Here is a 19,440-nt window from a genome sequence, read left to right as displayed (position 1 = left end):
AATTTTATCTGTCAATTGAAAAAAAAATCAATTGTAAAAGCAGGTGCTTGGAAAACATTTAGCTGGAAAGGTCTGATATGAGGTCTAACCCTTATACACTTAAAAACTCAACAACTGGCCGGGTGAAGTGGCTCACGCCTGTAATCCCAGCACTTGGAGAGGCCGAGGCGGGTGGATCATTTGAGGTCAGTAGTTCGCGACCAGCCTGGCCAACATGGTGAAACACCATCTCTACTAAAGATACAAAAAATTAGCCAGGTGCCGTGGCGGGAGCCTGTAATCCCATCTACTTGGGAGGCTGAGGCAGAAGAATTGCTTGAACCTGGGAGGTGAAGGTTGCAGTGAGCCGAGATGACAACACTGCACTCCAGCCTGGGTGACAGAGTGAAACTCCATCTCAGAAAACAAAACAAAACAAAACAAAAAACAAAAAAACCCTCAACAACTGTATACTTTTGGTATTCAAGCTCATAAAAGCCTCATTTACTAGTCTACTGCTGGTAAGGATCAGGAAGGGAATATTGAGATTACCTTCATGATAATCACTTGTGGGTTGACACAGGAGACAGTAACATAGAAATTTTATTACAACATTTCATATTTAAGCCAGATTCCCTGCCAGGATATTTTCTGCTTGAATTAATGAGGCAGGATTTGGTCATATCTTAATGAGTTTCATAAAGAAAAGAGTTCAAGCATTAGTGCAAACTGCCTTCTGACATTAAAATAAAATAAAGCAAACATGGGATTTTCACAAAGTTAAAAGCCTCCTGTGATGCACATTTTGGATTGTAGGAGACATTGATCCCAAAAATGTTTAACATAAAGCATGGTTAATTAAATGAAACGACTGAAAAATGTGAATACATGAAGAAAAAAGAATAAAATAATTTTGATGTTACCATTTCAACTACTATTTTTGATATAATTATTCTTGGCAAAATCATTCTTGAAAGTGGAAATGAGCAGGCCGACAGTATAGCAAGTAAGAGAAAGTCAATACTGGTGGCCTCCACTTGCTGATCCTCTGAGACTGCATCTTATAGTTCATAAAATCTGCTGAAGGTCACAATTGAGGTACAATGACTTGTGTCATTGTAGCAATGAGGGCTTCCCCAGGCCACAGCATCTGGGATCAAGGAACACATTTTGACTAAATAAACTATACAGAAGCCTGTTTTAGAATTTTATGCAAATATTAACCTCATTTTAAAACATGAGGAAAAAAATTACCCACATTTAGGGCTAATTTAGCTGTCAGGAATAGACCGTACAGTTGAAAAAAACATACGGTCTCATTTAAAAAGTTTCAGCAGAGACACAAAGGTACTAAAGGTGATATTCATCCTTCTTCATCACTGCTGCTCCAGGCATCTTCAAAGGCCGGATTTAATTGTGATTTTGTTGTAGTCTAAAAAAAAAAAAAAGAAAAAGAAAAAGGAAGATTCTGTTTTTTCTACTTCATAATTTTAGGCTCATAATAAAGTTACAAAATATATCAGACAAATAGCGATTACATTATTTTGGAAGAAAATGTAAAACTGTTAATTTCAGAACAAAAATAATATAAGAAACAACCCATATACAATATAAGATAATGTAACTTCATTTTAAACAGACAATACCAGACTTTACCCAAACACCGTTTCCTTTAATTACCTCACAAATACATACATACATACATATATTATGATGCTGCTATTTCTCAAGGTACTTCTCAACAACTCTTTGGAATTACCTGGAGAAAGTGGCACTCTGATATCCATGGGCTAAGACTGGACTCCAGGTGTACAGTCTGACCTGACAGCCCAAAATATCAATGTTGGCAACTCTTTAATTGTTTAGATGAAAATAACTTTTATAAATAAACAAATACCCAAATATGGAGAATAAGGTATTCAAGCTGAACAATACCATTTTTAGTCCAAAAATAATGTGGGTTATTAAGTAGTGATATTTATGTACTTATTTGTAAGTAGTGATATTTATTTGCTTATTTTTATAGGTTGGTAGGGCAGTTCAGTAAAACATGCAAAACAGGTCAGAAATGGTAAGATGTTTTTTTTTTATTTTTTATTTTTTGAGACGGAGTCTTGCTCTGTCGCCCAGGCTGGGGTGCAATGGCCGGATCTCAGCTCACTGCAAGCTCCGCCTCCTGGGTTCACGCCATTCTCCTGCCTCAGCCTCCCAAGTAGCTGGGACTACAGGCGCCCGCCACCTCACCTGGCTAGTTTTTTGTATTTTTTAGTAGAGACGGGGTTTCACCATGTGAGCCAGGATGGTCTCGATCTCCTGACCTCGTGATTCGCCCGTCTCGGCCTCCCAAAGTGCTGGGATTACAGGCTTGAGCCACCGCGCCCGGCCGGTAACATGTTTATAATCAGCACATAGGTTTCCCTCAGGGATTTGTCTGAAGGATAACATCTATCTAGATGATATTTATTTAAAACAACAAAAAGGTGATTAGCAACTAGAGAAATTTTAATCATCTGTGGTATTTCAAATCAGTTCATTTTGGGGAAAACTGAATAGCTACTTCTGATTCTCTTGCAAATAACTAAAAGGGCTTATTTGGTCTCATTTTTAAAGTAACTGGGTATTATGAGCCAGGTTTGCTTCTTTTTGTGCAACTTTTACAACTGCTACAATTTTATTCAGATTCCAATTCCAATGCTGTATTAGCATCGAGATTACTGTTAAATTATTTTAGATGTACTGCCTTTTATAACTTATAGAAATTTTTTAAAGGGTAACCCCTACTGCATGTCTGAGAATGTTTATTTTCCTTTTGATGAATGTAACTGTGAATCTTACAATTCGAACAATGAAAACAGTAGAAAAAGTTAAGTGTTCCCAGTAAATTTCCCAAGTATCAGCTAGAATAGTTGGAAAACAATATACTAATTTAGGCATTCTTTATTGTTAAACAGATTACATTATTAAACCTAATGTCGGCTATACTCCAAATGTCCAGATACAAAATTATTATTATTATTATTATTTGAGATGGAGTCTCGTTCTGTCGCCCAAGCTGGACTACAGTGGCATGATCTCGGCTCACTGCAACCTCTCCCTCCCAGGTTCAAGCGAGTCTTCTGCCTCAGTCTCCTGAGTAGCTGGGACTACAGGTGCGTGCCACCACACCCGGTGAATTTTTGTATTTTTAGTAGAGATGGGGTTTCACCATATTGGCCAGGCTGGTCTCGAACTCCAGACCTCGTGATCCACCAGCCTTGGCCTCCCAAAGTGTTGGGATTACAGGCGTGAGCCACGGCTCCCGGCCATGAAACTATTATTAAACCTCAGCTAACTACTCACCGATTTCTAGCCACAGTCCACTTATTTGCAACAGTTGTATACTGAAGTCTGTTCATTTATTCTTTCATCCAAACATTTACTGAATTTTCTGTCTTTTTGGGTTTTCAGTTTATTAAATTACATTATTTAGTGAGAGTTTATTGAAAGACATCTTGTCATTAGGGGTTAGCTGACTACTCTTCCCTACTCTGTCTCTAGAAGCCTTTAACTTTGCCTTTGATAGCTACCAAAAATAGCCCTGGGAAAACACACACACACACACACACACACGTCCCTAGGTGGATAAGCCACACAAGGGCCATGCTTCCTAATCCTACTGTGGAAACCTAGTGTGTAACCTATTAAAAATTTTAATTTCAGTTGAAAACTCAACAGAAAACCAAAACTACACTTCATTATATGTTATTTTTGTATGGTAAGCAAAGAAACAAATGAAAATCATAATCAGTTGCATATAAATTATTTCACTTTTCAGTGAAACAATGATATATGAATGCATTACAGTATTTTAGAAATATATTTTATTGCCAAAACAATCACATATAAAATATTATACTGGTAGTATGATAAAGCTGCAGTAAAAATGTGGTAGATGGATATGGTACACATTACCATTTGAGACCCACTGATCAAGTGTCACTGCTATTATTTCAGTTTTCTCTACATCTCCTCCTAGTGGACATCCAGTCTGTGCTTGAACATATTCATCTCTATCTTACCAGGTTGTCAGTTCTACTGACAGATAGTGTCAATGTTATAGAATAATGAAGCATGAGTTTAGGGGGGACCTAGTTATGAGTTTAGAGAAGAAATAGAACCAAACTTAACATCTACAAGGATATTTCTGGATAACTTTCAAATTTCTGACTGGTAATTAGTGGCAAGTCTCAGGGTTGTTTGTTAGCAAGTACATCGACACAAGTGGTATGTAAAACAGTTATATATTGTGTGAATGTCAAAACAAAGTAAGATTCTTAGTGAGAGGTCACGTGTAAACTGAATAAACCCGCCCTATAGATCTCAGGCAGGAAAAGGTAATTAGGAGTTATAGATAGGCTTGTCTTGACCAGACCAGCTTTTAGAAAGTAGGGTCAAAAGGAAGCCAGATTCCTCAAAATATAATAAAAGAGTCTGCCAATTAAATAAACGGATTTATAGTTAAAGACCACAAATCCTGTCCCTATCATCTAGTGTTCTTCCTTTCTTTAGACAGAATTAAATTCATCTTCTACTTTGGATATCAGGAGAAACACCCCTAAGGGATTATATCTTGGTTGATGGGGAGGTAACTCTCATCTGAAGAATGCATTTGAAAGGAAACCTAAGAATAAGTTTGATTAGACAATTCTGATGTTTGGAAATATCATGAGCTTGTCCCAGATCATAAGTATAATAAATGGCAGAACTGGGATTCAAACCCAGTTTCCTGAAGCTAAAGACTAAGTATGTGTATGTATACGTGTGTGTGTGTTTTTGTTTTGTAGTGTGGTACACTGCCTCCTTGGGAAATAAATATCAAATAAATATACTTATTTTATAGTTGGGATAAAAGCACTTTTAAACATGGCTTAAATTATAAACATACATGTAAGGAATAGGGTCTTCTGGACAGACTGTTCTACTGGGATCTGCATTATGATCACATTCATATATTCACAGGAATATATATTTACAGGAATGTTTCAAGCTAAAATTTTACGGGAATAACCTTAGCACATACCATTTTATATTAGTATGAGAATGACCGCTATCTTTAAATATATGAACATGACATTTTAAAAGGTAAGGTTTTATAGCACTAAAACAAATACAAAGGTCAACTTGATTTTTGTATATCTCTGTGATTTTCTAACTTGTTTTGCTTAATTTCTCATATATACAAGTTTGTTTACACAAAGAGCTCAAACTATCACTATAATGACATAACAAGGAAATAAACCATCAGTCACATATTATCTTTTTTTTCTTTGAGTCAAGGTCTCACTCTGTCACCCAGGCTTTGAGTATAGTGGTGCAATTGTGGCTCACTGCAGCCTTGAACTCTTGGGCTCAAGTGATCCTCCGACCTCACCCTCTTAAGTAGCTGGAACTAGAGGTGAAAGACACCAAACTTGGTTAATTTTGTTTATTTTTTGTAGAGATGGGGTCTTTCTATGTTGCCCAGGCTGGTCTTGAACTCCTGGACTCAAGTGATTCTCCCACTTCAGCCTCTCAAAGTGCTGAGATTACAGATATGAGCCACCACACCTGGCCACATATTATCTTTATGAATTAAACAATTTAGTATTCTTCTAACATCCTTTTCTATACATAAGTCACTATAGATTTATTTTTCATTCATTTTTAATGTTTTCATTTGGTAAATAAAATGTTAACTTCCTAACATGGCTTACAGTGTTATAACTTGGTTTTAATGTATACAGCAATTCCCAAAGAGCAGGACACAATAATTACATAATGAAATGTAAAATAAATGGCTAAATCTAATTATTTGACCATACTAAGCTTTATACAGAAGAATATTCTGACATCAAAAGCAGCTGTATGCTAAAGTTAATCAAGTCACAATAAACCAAATTAGACATGTGATAAAATCTGGAAGTATGCATATGGCATTGGCTGGCTACTTAAAGATTTATCAAAGTGTATTTTTTTTCTCTTTCTTTGGATTAAGGACAAAAGAAAATAATTCACAGGTTTGCACTGCAGTAAACCCTAGCAGTTGAAAATTTAGGTATGAAATATATATTGTCAATAGCTCTGAGATGCTATCAACTACCTCTATACAAATTATATTTTCATGTGGTTTTTGACATAGTCCTAGTTTTATGAAGGAACTAAACATAGTATATGAAAAATGTTTTCTGAATGTCAAAAGTGATTTACCAGTAAGTTTTCCTTCACCTCCATTTAAGATGCTTTTACTATGACTTGGTTAAGATTACCTTAAGGTATTTCTAACTACATTTTCTATATTTCCAAATTAAAGAAATACACACACACACACACACACACACACACATATATATATATATATATATATATAAACATTGTTTTTAGACATTGCTTTTGGATTTTTTATATTGTAGAAATTAAGATAAATGAGGATGATTAAGAGTGCTTAGGAGAATAAACCTTGGTGGGACAGAAACCACCTTTAAATAGCCTGTATCTTCCAACTGCTTGATGCAAAAGCTAAAAAAAAATACAGAGGCTATTACTTTAGATAAGGGACAATGGTCTTGTTCATCTTTGTTTACCTACTGCGTTTTTAAGGTCTTTATTTACACTGTCATGTTTATACTGATTTATTTTCTATGAAAGGCACTGTCAGACTGCTGGCAGGGGTGTAAACTGGTAAAATTTGACATGAGAATAAAGTCTTAAAAATGTCCGCTGGGAGTGGTGGCTCATGCCTGTAATCCCAGCACTTTGGGAGGCCAAGGCAGGTGGAACACTTGAGGCCAGGAGTTGAAGACCAGCCTGACCAACATGGTGACATGGTGAAACCCCGTCTCTACTAAAAATACAAAAATTAGCCAGGTGCGGTGGTGGGTACCTGTAATCCCAGCTACTTGGGAAGCTAAGGCAGGAGAATTGCTTGAACCCAGGAGGCCGAAGTTGCAGTGAGCTGAGATTGCACCATTGCACTCCAGCCTGGGTGACAGAGTGAGACTCCATCTCAAAAAAAAGAAAAGAAAAGAAAAGAAAAGAAAAAAGTCATATATAATAATTTAAGAGATAATTCCACTTCTAGGAATCTATCTAAAGACATAGTCAGAAATATTAACAATTTTTTAACAGATATTTACCTTGATATTTATAATAATCAACAGAAATGCCTCAAACGAGGTAAATATTTAAATTGTGTTTTATAAATGACAGAATAATATATCATTAGAAATGTTTACACATAGTTATTAATGACATGAAAAAAGGTTTATTGTACAATATTGATGAGAAAAGTAAGATACCAAGTTGAATGTCCAACCATGATATGAACTATGTTAAAAAACATATGCATAGGAAAAAACAGTTATGAAACAAATCAAAATGTTAACATTGATTGATTTGAGGAATTTTATGTTCTTTTTATATTTCTCTGAATTTTCAAAATGTATTAAAACAGTCAAATTATTTTTACAGAAAATGCCAAGAAATGCTTTTTTGTTGTTGTTGTTTTGAGATGGGGTCTCACTACATTGTCCAGACTGGTCTTGATTTCCAGGTTCAAGTGATCATCTTGGCTCAGTCTCCCAAGTACCTGAGATAGGTGCATGCCACTGGCAAGAAATGCTTTCAAGTCTCTCTCATATAAAGGAACAAAACATTATTTCTTATGATTTAGAAGTCACTATACAATTTGTGAAAATAATGTTTACCTCATCATCATCAGGAACTGGTTCGTATAAGGATGGAACCCAAGCCAGAATGTTGCAGTCTCTGCTACCACTGTAAAGTTCCTACAACACAGAAGGCAAAGATGACATTGTGGATCAAGAGCTGATACCAAACTGAAATGAATTATACCATTTTTGAAATAATTAGGTCACAGTAATTAGTTTAATGCTACTTCTACTCCCTAAAGAAACTAGGCCGATGCTCTTTTTCCTTTGTTTCTTTGTTAGTCAAGCTTTGTTTTGTATTTAAAAATAGTATTAGGATTTGTCAAGCTTACTAATGGTGTGAAAATTTTACAAATACATCCCAAATCCTAGCAGTTTTATCAATTATAGTATCCATATATTTTTAATGTCAGAGAAAGAAAGAGTTTGTCTTTCTGTGTCCAAATAACTGAGCTTCAATAAAGACTTCAGTGAAGAAACCATATGAGCTTCTAAAACAGGCCAAGTTCTCAAAAAGTTTTATTTAACTTACAGCTGCCTAACTGGCTGCAATTCAACAGAAGAGCTTGAAGATGTATATTCCATGCCTGTTGATAAGTTTACTTCATAAGGGGAAGCTTGGGGTGATGCACAGCCTATGTCAATGTCTATGGATATGCTGTTTGCTTATGGCTGAACAATGCTCACGCCCCTCCCCCCCAAAAATCAAAGAAATATGTTATATTGGCTTTTTTCCTCTGCTGTTTTATACAATTTGTTTTTATTATTGTACATCTCAAAAACAATATGAGGCATGGTATAACTGTGTTTTTTATTTAAGGATGTGGGAAAAGGGAAAATAAGATTATATATTTATAGAAAATGTAGATTTAAAAAATTGTTAGATATACATTATCAAATTTCCTAAATAAAACAACATTTTGTTGACTGTATTACAAAATCTCTACTATATGGCTACACAAACTAGCTGATGCAAAAATAAATATGTTCAGTGCCCTTGAGTAATTTTATTTCCCTGAGAAGGCCAGGTAATGCCCAAGATAACTTGGTCAGATAAGCTTATAGGGCAATTCACAATAAGTATTAACACACCCAGTGAAGACATAAAGGATATTCTGTAGATGTTCAAGAAAGAGATATTGAAAGCAGCAACATTTAAATTAGAATGACTAATAAAGAACACTGAGATAGAAGGATTTACATTAAGCCTTGAAGTGTCTGTGATAGATGGAGGAGTTCGTTTGGGCAGTAAGATTTTCTTAAAAAATAAGCGCAAAATATAAGTTACAACTGCAGTCCAAAAGACTTTTTTTTCCCCTGAGTCATATGAGAGTAAGTTGCCAACATTAGGCCTTATTACTCTTGAATAATTCAGTGTATTTTTCCTGTGAACAAGGGTACTTTCCTTTGTAGTTACAAAGTAACCAACAAAATCAGAAAATTCATATTACTACCACCATCTAAAGACCCCATTCATTTTTCATCATTTGTTCCAATACTGTCCTTTATAGCAAAAGGGGCCAGTTAAAAATCACATCCTGCACTTAGTCATCAAGTCTCTTCAGTTTTCAAGCTGGAACAGTTCTTCAGTCTCTGGCTTTTCTGACCTTGACAATTTTGAAGATATATACCAGTTACTTTGTAGAATGTCCTTCACATTTGGATTGTCTTATGTTTCCTCATGATTAAATCTGAGTGATCCAATTTGGCCAGGAATATCACAGAAGTGATGTCCCATAACTGGGATGCTAACTTAGATTATTTGATGAAGGGATGTGTGCCAGGCTTCTTCAGGTTAAAATTAATCTTTTTAGTTTTGTACTTCATATTTTGTAGGGTGATACATTGAGATTATATAAATATCTCATCCTCATCAAATTTTCAACTTATTAATTTACTTACTTATCCCAGCCTAGATTCATGAATTTCTATTCTCTTGCCCATGTTGGAGTGCAGTGCTGTGAACACAGCTCACTCAATCTCCTGGGCTCAAGCGATCCTCTTGCTTCAGCCTCCTGCACAGCTGGGACTACAGGCATACACCATCACACCTGGCTGATTTTTTTATTTTCTGTAAATACAGGGCCTCATTCTGTTACTTAGGCTGGCCTGGAACTCCTGGGCTCAAGTGATCCTTTTGACCTCCCAAAGTGCTGGGATTACAGGTGTAAGCCACTGTGCCCAACCATTGGCACGATTTTAATCCATTCTAGGCACACGTATTAGATAAGCTCCAATTTGGTGGAAAGAAATAATTTGTGGTCAGAGTACCTGGGATGAAATTTCGGCTGTGTCTCTAAGTAACCTTAGACAAGAAAAGAGGGACAATATTTTAATAATTTCTTTGAATACAAATACATGTGTTATCAATAACTACTTGCAGGTTAGGGGCAAGTCATGTCACCTCTCTGGTGCTTTAGTTTTCTTCTCTCAGAACACTAAAAATGTTTAACAACTGGTATACACCTTCTTATTGACTAGTAAGAGATAATGGCCATAGGGTTGGAGTAGGGTCTTGTAGGTCCTCTTTTAGTTGCTGGGTTAAGGTGAGGTCTAAGAGGTCCCAGGGAAGGGGCTGAGGCTGGTGGTCACTTGGGGGGCTTGGTGCAGCAGCTGTTTACCAGCCAGTAGGATACATCAATATTTAAATATTTTAATAATGAATACTGCCATAATGGTATATACTGGCTAAAAAATCAGGTCTATGTATCTTACAGCACAGTGTCAGGCACAAATTAGGCAATCAGTATTAAAGAATGAATGAATAGGAGATTCACAAAGTGATAGTCTCCTGGAGCTCTAATAATCCATCATTTTCATTCTATCAGTATTTAACTTACATGAGTTTCATTTTCCTTACCTACAAAACAGGGAAAATACCAACTATCTTGCAATGTTAGACTCATTTAAAGGAGTACATGAGGTAATTTGTGCAAATGTTCTCTGAAAAAATGAAAAATGATCTGCTCCATTGGTGATGTGAAAAGGTCTGGATGTAAAACAAACAAAAGTCAGCGTATTTAAGAAATTATATAGGTTGTATTAACTTCAAAACCTCCCTTTATTAGCCATTGATAGAAAATAAGAATAGATCATTCACACATACATAAACCAACATATACAAATTATATTTCATAATTAAATGCCTGTATTTCATTTCTTACCCAAAAGATTGTTTGCAAGAAATTATTTTAATTCACCACAGGTTTTCAATTGTTAAATCAATGAAGGTCATATGCAAAAGAAAGAGAATTCATACCAATCAAGTTGCACAGTATTATATTGATTCATTCATATATTGTATGCCATCTAAAAATCTAGACTATGCTAGTCTCTATTAAATAAATCCTACTACAAATGTGGATTAAAAGTATAACTCCTCAGAATGAAATCATAATTTATTCTTTTACATATAACTGGTATGGCAAGCTAGCTAGCTGAACATTTTAAATTCCTGTATCATTCTTACCTGGAAATTTGACTGAAATACACAGCAGTCAACAGTTTTATAATGTCCCTTAAGCATAGTTATCTGTTCTCCCGAGTAAACTGTATAAACAGCAATGGTGCTACCATATGGTACAAAAACAAATTCTGAACTGCAGCCACAGGAGACAGTGAATTTCAATCCTTTTTTACTGTTATTACAAACTTTTCCATAGTTCACCTGTAGGATTAAAATCATAAAGTTACTCATCTCTAAAAACCTGAATTTAAAAGACAACAAAGACTAGGAGAAATACTTAAAATATTATGCTATAAAAAGGGCTCTTTTAAATTTAAGGAAAATGTTCAATGTTGACAGAACAAGGGTCAATGACATGAATGTACATTTAACAAAAGAGGAAATGCAAATAGTAAAAAACCACAAGGGTAAATGTTTACTTTTCAATCTTAATAGAAGTAAAATACAGACTTCAACCTTGAAGAATCATTTTAGAGCATTTACCAAAAAATTTAAAAAACGTTAAGACATTAAATACTGGTACAAGCGAGGTAAACATGTTGGTGGCAGGTGGCAGTGTAATTTGGTTATTCTTTCTAAAAGGGCAAATGGTTTATTAATGCTCTTTCTTTTCAAAAGAATAATATTGCTTCAAAAGAATATCCCCCAAGAATATTTTTTGGGGGTAATACCCCCAAAAACCATTCTTTTCAAAAGAATGGTATTTTGGGGGGGGGGTGGGAGGGGGTTATGTTCTTTTCTTTTTTTTTTTTCTGCTGATACTTCTTTTATTTCTGTTATAAAACAGAGTAGGGGTTAAATAAAGGGTATTGAGTTTGTCAGCTCCAGTCTCTTGGGGCTCTTTTTCCTGGAGAGAGTGCAGAGAACAGTGGGAAGAAAGAAACATAGTTGTGGAAGGGTTCTTTTAATGCGCAGATGCTTCAAGGAGAACCAAACTATTTCATTGGTAATCCCCCGTCCCATTGGAACTGGTGCTTGGATCGGAAGGGAAGTGAGATCAGACAGTTAGTCATCAACACCGCCATCAACATTGCCAGAGAGGTTGACAGCAGACATCATGGAATCAGACAGCTCCCTGGCGATTTTATCTGCACATTTCTGTGTATTCTTCTTATTCTTTAGGGAGGATGCCAGAGCCTGGCCCTGTTTTAGGGAGTCCATCTCCATGATCCTCTGCAATACTGGGCAGCAGTCCACTGGGCACACATCCACTTCACTGTTGTTTTTAGGGTGGTCATCCACATTGAGTTTAGCCCCACCCCTTCTGATGACGATTCGGATTGGTGCAACACCCAGTGAGATCTCTGATCTTATACTTGGTGGCTTTATTTTCAATGGCATCTGCTATTTTCATCATTGGATAATGGAGCAACTTGATCTCCATTTTGAGTGGGTCCATGTCATCCAACACCTCATCAGATTCTCCAGTGGCCAAGCATTCCATGGTGTCTTCATTGACCTGCTCAGTATTCTTGATGTGAAAGACCTTGGTCATTTGCTTAATGATCTCAGCGCTGAGACAGGCAGGCAGAGTGTGAGTGGGTGGTGGTGGTTATAGAAGCTGATCTTCCCGCTCATCCAGTCAGCTAGGACAGCTTTGGCTGCCTGCTCCTGACTGCATAAGTCTCTCTTCTCCCCCAAATGGTGCGCCACTGCCATCAGAAAGTGCTCAGTGGTCTGGTACCCAGAGAGGAGGTAATAGTTGGAAATCTCCAGGTTGCAGCTCTGCAAGATGGTCTCCACTGGGGTTACCGGGTCTGCCAGCCTCTGCACGTGGATGCAACTATGCAGAATGGTGCCCACCTCGGAGCTGGGCCGTGGGACAATGGCTAGAGCATCCAGCAGCCAGATGAACTTGCCTAGGTAGACCTCCTGCATCAATTTCGTGACCCCAGGAATGGCTCCCACACGGCATGCATGGCTGTGCTTCAGGCTATTAATCAGGCTGCTCTTCCCAACATTGGGAAGGCCCACAACACCCATACTGATGTGGGTGCACACTTCACCAAGGTGGCAATAGTTCCCCAGAACCCTCATGAGGTTTTCAGCTCCAAAGCTGACCTGATGCTGGGTCCTGGCCTTGAAAGCCACAGTTGGCAACTCTTTCTGAAGGTAATCCAGCCACTTCACAACCTCCTTGGGGTCCAGGTCAATCTTGTTCAAGACCAGGACCAGCTTCTCGTTGCCTTCTGCCCATAGGACAGCCTCCTCCATTTGGAAGCAGCAGCAGCCTAATGGGTCTGTGGCATCCAGGACTTCCAGAATCACATCAGAGTATTCTACCACCTTACAGAACTCCTTGTAATAAGCCTTCCTCGTGGCCGCGTCATCCAGCTGAGGAAACATATTTAATTCCTGCAAAACTTCCTCCTTACGCTCAAACTCCTCCTGGCGTGTTAGGATATCCTCACAGTAGCTCTTGATAGACCTGCGTTTTTGTCTTTCTTGTTCCTGGGCAGTTTGCTTCTCCCTCATCTCCTCAACTCTCTTCTTCTTTAATTCAGCCTCTTGATTGGCATGATCATTGGAATGAACAAACTGAGGAGCAGAGGGCACTTTGGAGGTTGCTTTCTTCCCATGTCGTTTTGCAGGCTTCTTACAGCCCTTGGAACTTTTACCTGGCTTTTCATTTTTTGTTTCTAAGTTTCATCACGATCACCAGCTTGAAAGCAGATAGGCTCAAATCTGCTTGCTCTCTTCCTACACTTCTGACGGGGATCTGAGAAGACAGGGTAACAGATGTTCTTGCACTGCTAGGGTCCAGACTTTGGACTTCCAGATGCCAGCCTGGCGGTGCCCGACTCTGCTGGAGTCTCCCTTATCCTTAGAGTTAAAAAGTTTTTCATACACACAACATAAAATTTACCATCATAACCATTTTTAATGGTACTCAATGGCATTAAGTACATTCATGTTGTGCAACTCTCATCGCTATCCATCTCTAGAACTCTTTTCATCTTGCAAAACTTTACCCATTAAACAGCAAAGATATTCTTACCCCCTGACCTGGTAATTGCTCCTGTGAATTTATCTTTTGTTGTTGTTGTTGTTGTTGAGACGAAGTCTCGCTCTGTCGCCCAGGCTAGAGTGCAGTGGTGCGATCTGGGCTCACTGCAAGCTCTGCTTCCCAGGTTCACGCCATTCTCCTGCCTCAGCCTCCCGAGTAGCTGGGACTACAGGCGCCCACCACCATGCCCGGCTAGGTTTTTGTATTTTTAGTAGAGATGGGGTTTCACTGTGTTAGCCAGGATGGTCTCGATCTCCTGACCTGGTGATCTGCCTGCCTCAGCCTCCCAAAGTGCTGGGATTACAGGCCTGAGCCACCGCACACGGCCGGGAATTTATCTTAAGGAAATAATTAAATAGCAAAAGTTATATGCCCAGAGGAATTCTATCCAGCATTATTTAGAATGGGGAAATAACTGAGAATAGGTGTATATTCCTAATGTCATATTAATTTTATGATTTATATAAATCATAATTATGAAACTTATGCAGAAAACAGGGATAAAGGCTAAGTGTAAAAAAGCACAGACCATAAATAGTTTGCACACTGTAGTTTTACCTTTAAATAAATAATTATGTATTTGGGACAAAAATTAAAATTCTACACTTGTACTCCAAAGGTGTAGTGTGCAGGCTCAGTAGTGTGAGCATCACCTGAAACAGTCAGACATGCAGACTTCCAGGCCCCACCCCAATCCTACTGAAAATCATCTTCATTTTAACAATATCCCTAGGTAATCTGTATGCTCATGCAAGTTTGAGAAGCTTTGGGCTAAATAAGTTGATGGGCTTACTTCCTGATAATAATTTTGATAAGAAGCTTGGGATGAGTGTAAAACCAGTAACTAATCATTTGGGAATCATGATCATGCATATCAACAAAATCCATTTGTCGTCACGGCTAATACTGAAGTTTAAATAGTGATTTGTCGGCCGGGTGTGGTGGCTTACGCCTGTAATCCCAGCACTTTGGGAGGCCAAAGCAGGCTAATCACAAGGTCAGGAGTTCAAGACCAGCCTGGCCAAGATGGTGAAACCCTATCTCTGATAAAAATACAAAATAATTAGCCAGGCATGGTGGCAGGTGCCTGTAATCCCAGCTACTCAGGAGGCTGAGATAGAGAATTGCTTGAACCCGGGAGGCAGAGGTTACAGTGAGCCGAAATGGCACCACTGCACTCCAGGCTAGGTGACAAAGTGAGGCTTTGTCTCAAAAAAAAAAAAAAAAAAACAAAAACTAATTTTTTTTCCCTCAAAGGTTAGATGGGAGTGTGTGTGTGTGTGTATGTGTATATATGTATGTGTATATATACATATGTGTGTATATGCATTACATTTATGTGTATATGTATATACATATATGTGTGTGTATATGTATATATGTATGTATATATATACACATATATATCCCTTCTCTTTATAGTTAAACATTTTTTCATACACATAACGTGTGTTCCAGAATCACATAAGAGTATTCTACCAACTTATGGAACTCCTTGTAATAAGCCCTCCTCATGGCCTTGTCATGCAGCACACATATATATGTGTATGTATACACATACACATACACACAAATAAAAGCCCTGAGGTCAAAATGGATATATGCTAATAATCTATGGATACTATACTTGGCTTACTTTCCCTTTAGACTAACTTGGGCCAGAAATGGGTACATGCATTTAGCTACCTCATGGCAACAGCAGTATAGTGGGTTAAATATTAAACTTATATTCGGCAGACTTGGGTTCTAAACACTCATCTTTCTTTTGTCCCTTATGAATAATGATTTAACCACTTCATTTCATTCTTCTTATCTGTTAAACAGAGTTAACATCATTTACTTAGAGTTTTTTATTGTGAAAAAGCAAATGAAATAATCCATATGAGAGCACCTGGAACAAAGATATTCAGTAAGTTCCTAGATTAATTCCTATACATGTTTAAAAGTATAACATTCCCTCATCTGTGTTTTCTGATGCTACATGTGCAACAATTTGCACAATGATATGGGAGTGGGGTGATGAAGAAAAAATACAAAACAGTTTTCAACTAGTATTTCACTGGTCCCCCTGGAAAAATTATAAACTGCTAGACTGTGATGGGCTTATTCACATTTGTTTTATCAGGACACCTAGCTACAAAACCTATGTTCTTCCCAGTATACCACATTCCTTTCCAAATATGAACTGGGAAGTGTTGAATGAGGTATGAATATTGAACCAGTGCATTAACTTTTGTCTTGTCCTTAGGGTTTCTTCCTCCAATCCATTCAACTTAATGTCATATTAATATTTCTTTTTTTTTGAGATGGAGTTTTCACTCTTCTTGCCCAGGCTGCAGTGCAATGGCATGATCTCGGCTCACTGCTACCTCTGCTTCCCAGGTTCAAGCAATTCTCCTGCCTCAGCCTCCGAAGTAGCTGGAATTACAGGCATGCGCCACCATGCCCGGCTAATTTTGTATTTTTAGTAGAGACAGGGTTTCTCCATATTGGTCAGGCTGGTCTTGAACTCCCGACCTCAGGTGATCTACCCGCCTCGGCCTCCCAAAGTGCTGGGATTACAGGTATCAGCCACCACACCTGGCCTTCATATTATATTTCTAAAGCAACATCGTGATCAAATCATTTGTGGGTTCAAAAACTGTCAAAATCTTTCCAATGCCTATGGAATGAAGTTCAAATAACAGATTAAGGAAGGGAGGGATTTACCATTTATTAAGTGCTTACTATGTCACACACTGTGCTAGGTAATTATCTAAGAACCCCATTTTATGAACATAAATGCTTATTATAAAGAGTGGTATGTTAAACATTATTATGAAAGTCTTGAGGCACAGGCTACTTTAAGATACGACGTCTTAAAAGTGGCATTTAAGGCAGGCTTTGGAAAGATTTTGATAGGGGAAGAGAATTTTGTGGACTTGGGATAGGATGATGGCAAATCCAGTTCCCTTATATTAATATGTGTTCCTTTTGTTGCCCCCGGAAAGATACATATCTAGTCACTAAGTGAATACCTATGTTGATGCAGAAACTACATCATAAGGCAGCTCATTTTACTGTCAAACAAGTACCAGCATAATAATTAACAATACTGACATACAGCATTTACTGAATGTCAACATTTGCTGTACCAGATAATGTGCTAAGTGTTATACAAATGTTATTGCATATCCTCAGCACAATAGGAATATGATGAGATAGACATTACTACACAAAAACAAAACACTTAGAAAAGCTAAATAATTTGATCAAGGTCTCTTGGCTAGTGAATAACTGAACCTAGACTACATCAATTAGAAACCATTCTGCCGTATTGTTGTAAATGATTTTTCTTTCATTCTGTGAATTGATCATCACAGTACCTTACAATACAAGTGAGCACAGGATATTCTGGGAGCATCTAAGCTAGACTGGAGGAATTAAAGATAGAAGAGTCTTGAAAGCTAAGAAGCCGCTAGGACAGGAAGAAGAAGAAGGGTATGCTAAAGCAAACATAACAGTCTATGCAGCAGAATGAAAGGATGAGGGAACATGGTATATTTAAAGACTGCTAAGTAGTCCAAAGTCAGGGGAAAAAATGGTAAAGTTGTAAGACACAAAGCTGGTAATCTAGAAGGCACTGCTTAGTAAAGTCTTACACTCAAAAGACAAAGGCATTCAGTTTTAATAACCTGAAAATACTGGGGAACTACTGAGAATTTTCCCCTGGGATTTGAGTCTGGGAAAAATTAAAAGGATGTTAGAGTAATTAAATAAAGAGATAACCCCAACAGTGAGGCTGGAAGGGATGACAGATAAAAAAAAAAATTGAGAAGGAAGAATTAATAGTTGGGATGAGGGACAGGAAAGAATAAAGAATAGACTCATAGGGTGACGGATAAAACCAGTAACTAAAATAGTAAACATCAGAATACCTACTTTTTAAATTTTAGGCTTTTTTCCTCTAATCCATCCTGCAAGTTAATATCATATTAATCTTTCTAAAGCAATGCTGTTATCAAATCACTTGTGGGCTCAAAAATTGAAGATGTTTTTTCTTTTCTTGTGCCAAAACCTGTTACTTTGTGAAGTTTCCCGGTAGGCACTTGTTCTGTACTCTATGGCAATGGTCTCCAGAGGGTGGTTAACATACCTCAGGGAGTTTACAAGGTATGAGGGGAAAAAATGTGATTTTTATCCAAAAATTAAGAGATTTTACTTTATTAAACATATTGACTCACAACAGAATTTCCACATAATTTAGAAATAACTATACATATATCAAAAGTGTATACCTATGCTTTAAAAAAGTTATAGTAAAGATACTATTACTAAAGCAACAATATATAATAAAAACAGTTACCATTTATGGAACACCTATTATTTAGCAGGTACAATACTACTCTTTATTTACCTGTGTTTTACTCTTACAACTGAATTTTAGGTAGACAATATTCCCAATTTACAGGGTGAGAACACTGAAACCCTGACAAGTCTTTCATGATATCAGCTTAAATAACTGCCGAATGCTCTCAATTACTACATGGAAGGAGAAAGAAGCAAGAGGGTGCAAAAGGACTCTCCAGTGATTGTACCCCTGCAGAAACATCAATTTGAACTATCCACGTAAAAGCTTCACAAGAGCTAATGAAACCAGATGAGACATCATAGTACCTGACTATAGCTTACCCGTATTACCCCTTCCACAACTCCAGGCAGCACAGCATGGAGAGTGATACTATCTGCTTGCGGGAAACGGGTAAGTAAGCATAGGACTTTGTCTTAGACCCCAATACCATGCCTACCACAATAAAACCCAGCAATAGACAGATCCCCACAGCCTCTGACTCTAGGCCAGAATGCATGGACTAAGTCTTAGACCCATCCTGGTGTGGCATGGGAACCAGTATTCCCTGTGAAATGGACTCAAGTTGTGGACTGCATCACCAAAGGCCAACTACACTGGGCTTGGCCTCCAAATAACCTACGTTAACAGGCAGGTCTCACCAACTGCCAGCTTCAAGGACACTCCAGTGATGGGCAAGCTTCAGTGGCCATGGATTTCAGGTGTGCCTCAGCACTGTGCCAAGTCATGGTAGTCCTGGGCATAGGGCACCCTATAGTGCTACCATTGTCAAGGGCTTAGGGATGACACCAGATGAACAGCCCAGAATCTCTGGACAGGCTTATTGTTGAAGGATATTCCCAGACAAAGCCAGACTGGAAAGACTAAAATAAGTATCTACTTCTTTAATGTTCAGGCATTGATGAATGACCACAAGGATGAAGAGCAATCTGGGAAACATGATGTCACCAAAAAG

General features: G+C 37.7%; 1 protein-coding gene and 1 pseudogene across 3 annotated transcripts in view; both read right to left on the bottom strand.

Moving 5' to 3' along the window:
- Positions 1-564: 564 nt before the first annotated feature.
- The window catches only part of ERCC8 (ERCC excision repair 8, CSA ubiquitin ligase complex subunit), an 82,837-nt gene continuing 63,961 nt past the window's right edge, over positions 565-19,440 (bottom strand). For both annotated transcript variants that reach the window (XM_010387986.2, XM_030927888.1), the window contains 3 exons: positions 11,134-11,331; positions 7,701-7,781; positions 565-1,411 (listed from right to left, as the gene is read on the bottom strand). In XM_010387986.2, coding sequence (XP_010386288.2) covers positions 1,343-1,411; positions 7,701-7,781; positions 11,134-11,331 — 348 coding nt within the window. In that variant the 3' untranslated portion in view covers positions 565-1,342. The remainder of the gene's footprint in view (positions 1,412-7,700; positions 7,782-11,133; positions 11,332-19,440) is intronic.
- LOC104681645 lies at positions 11,717-13,773 on the bottom strand (annotated as a pseudogene). The gene has a single exon (XR_004056354.1). The product of XR_004056354.1 is annotated as a guanine nucleotide-binding protein-like 3-like protein pseudogene (transcript).

The sequence above is a fragment of the Rhinopithecus roxellana genome, chromosome 3 (genome assembly GCF_007565055.1).
Source record: "Rhinopithecus roxellana isolate Shanxi Qingling chromosome 3, ASM756505v1, whole genome shotgun sequence".
Lineage (NCBI taxonomy): Eukaryota > Metazoa > Chordata > Mammalia > Primates > Cercopithecidae > Rhinopithecus > Rhinopithecus roxellana.
Note: the sequence above shows the minus strand (reverse complement) of the source record. Positions and strands in the feature narration are given on the sequence as shown.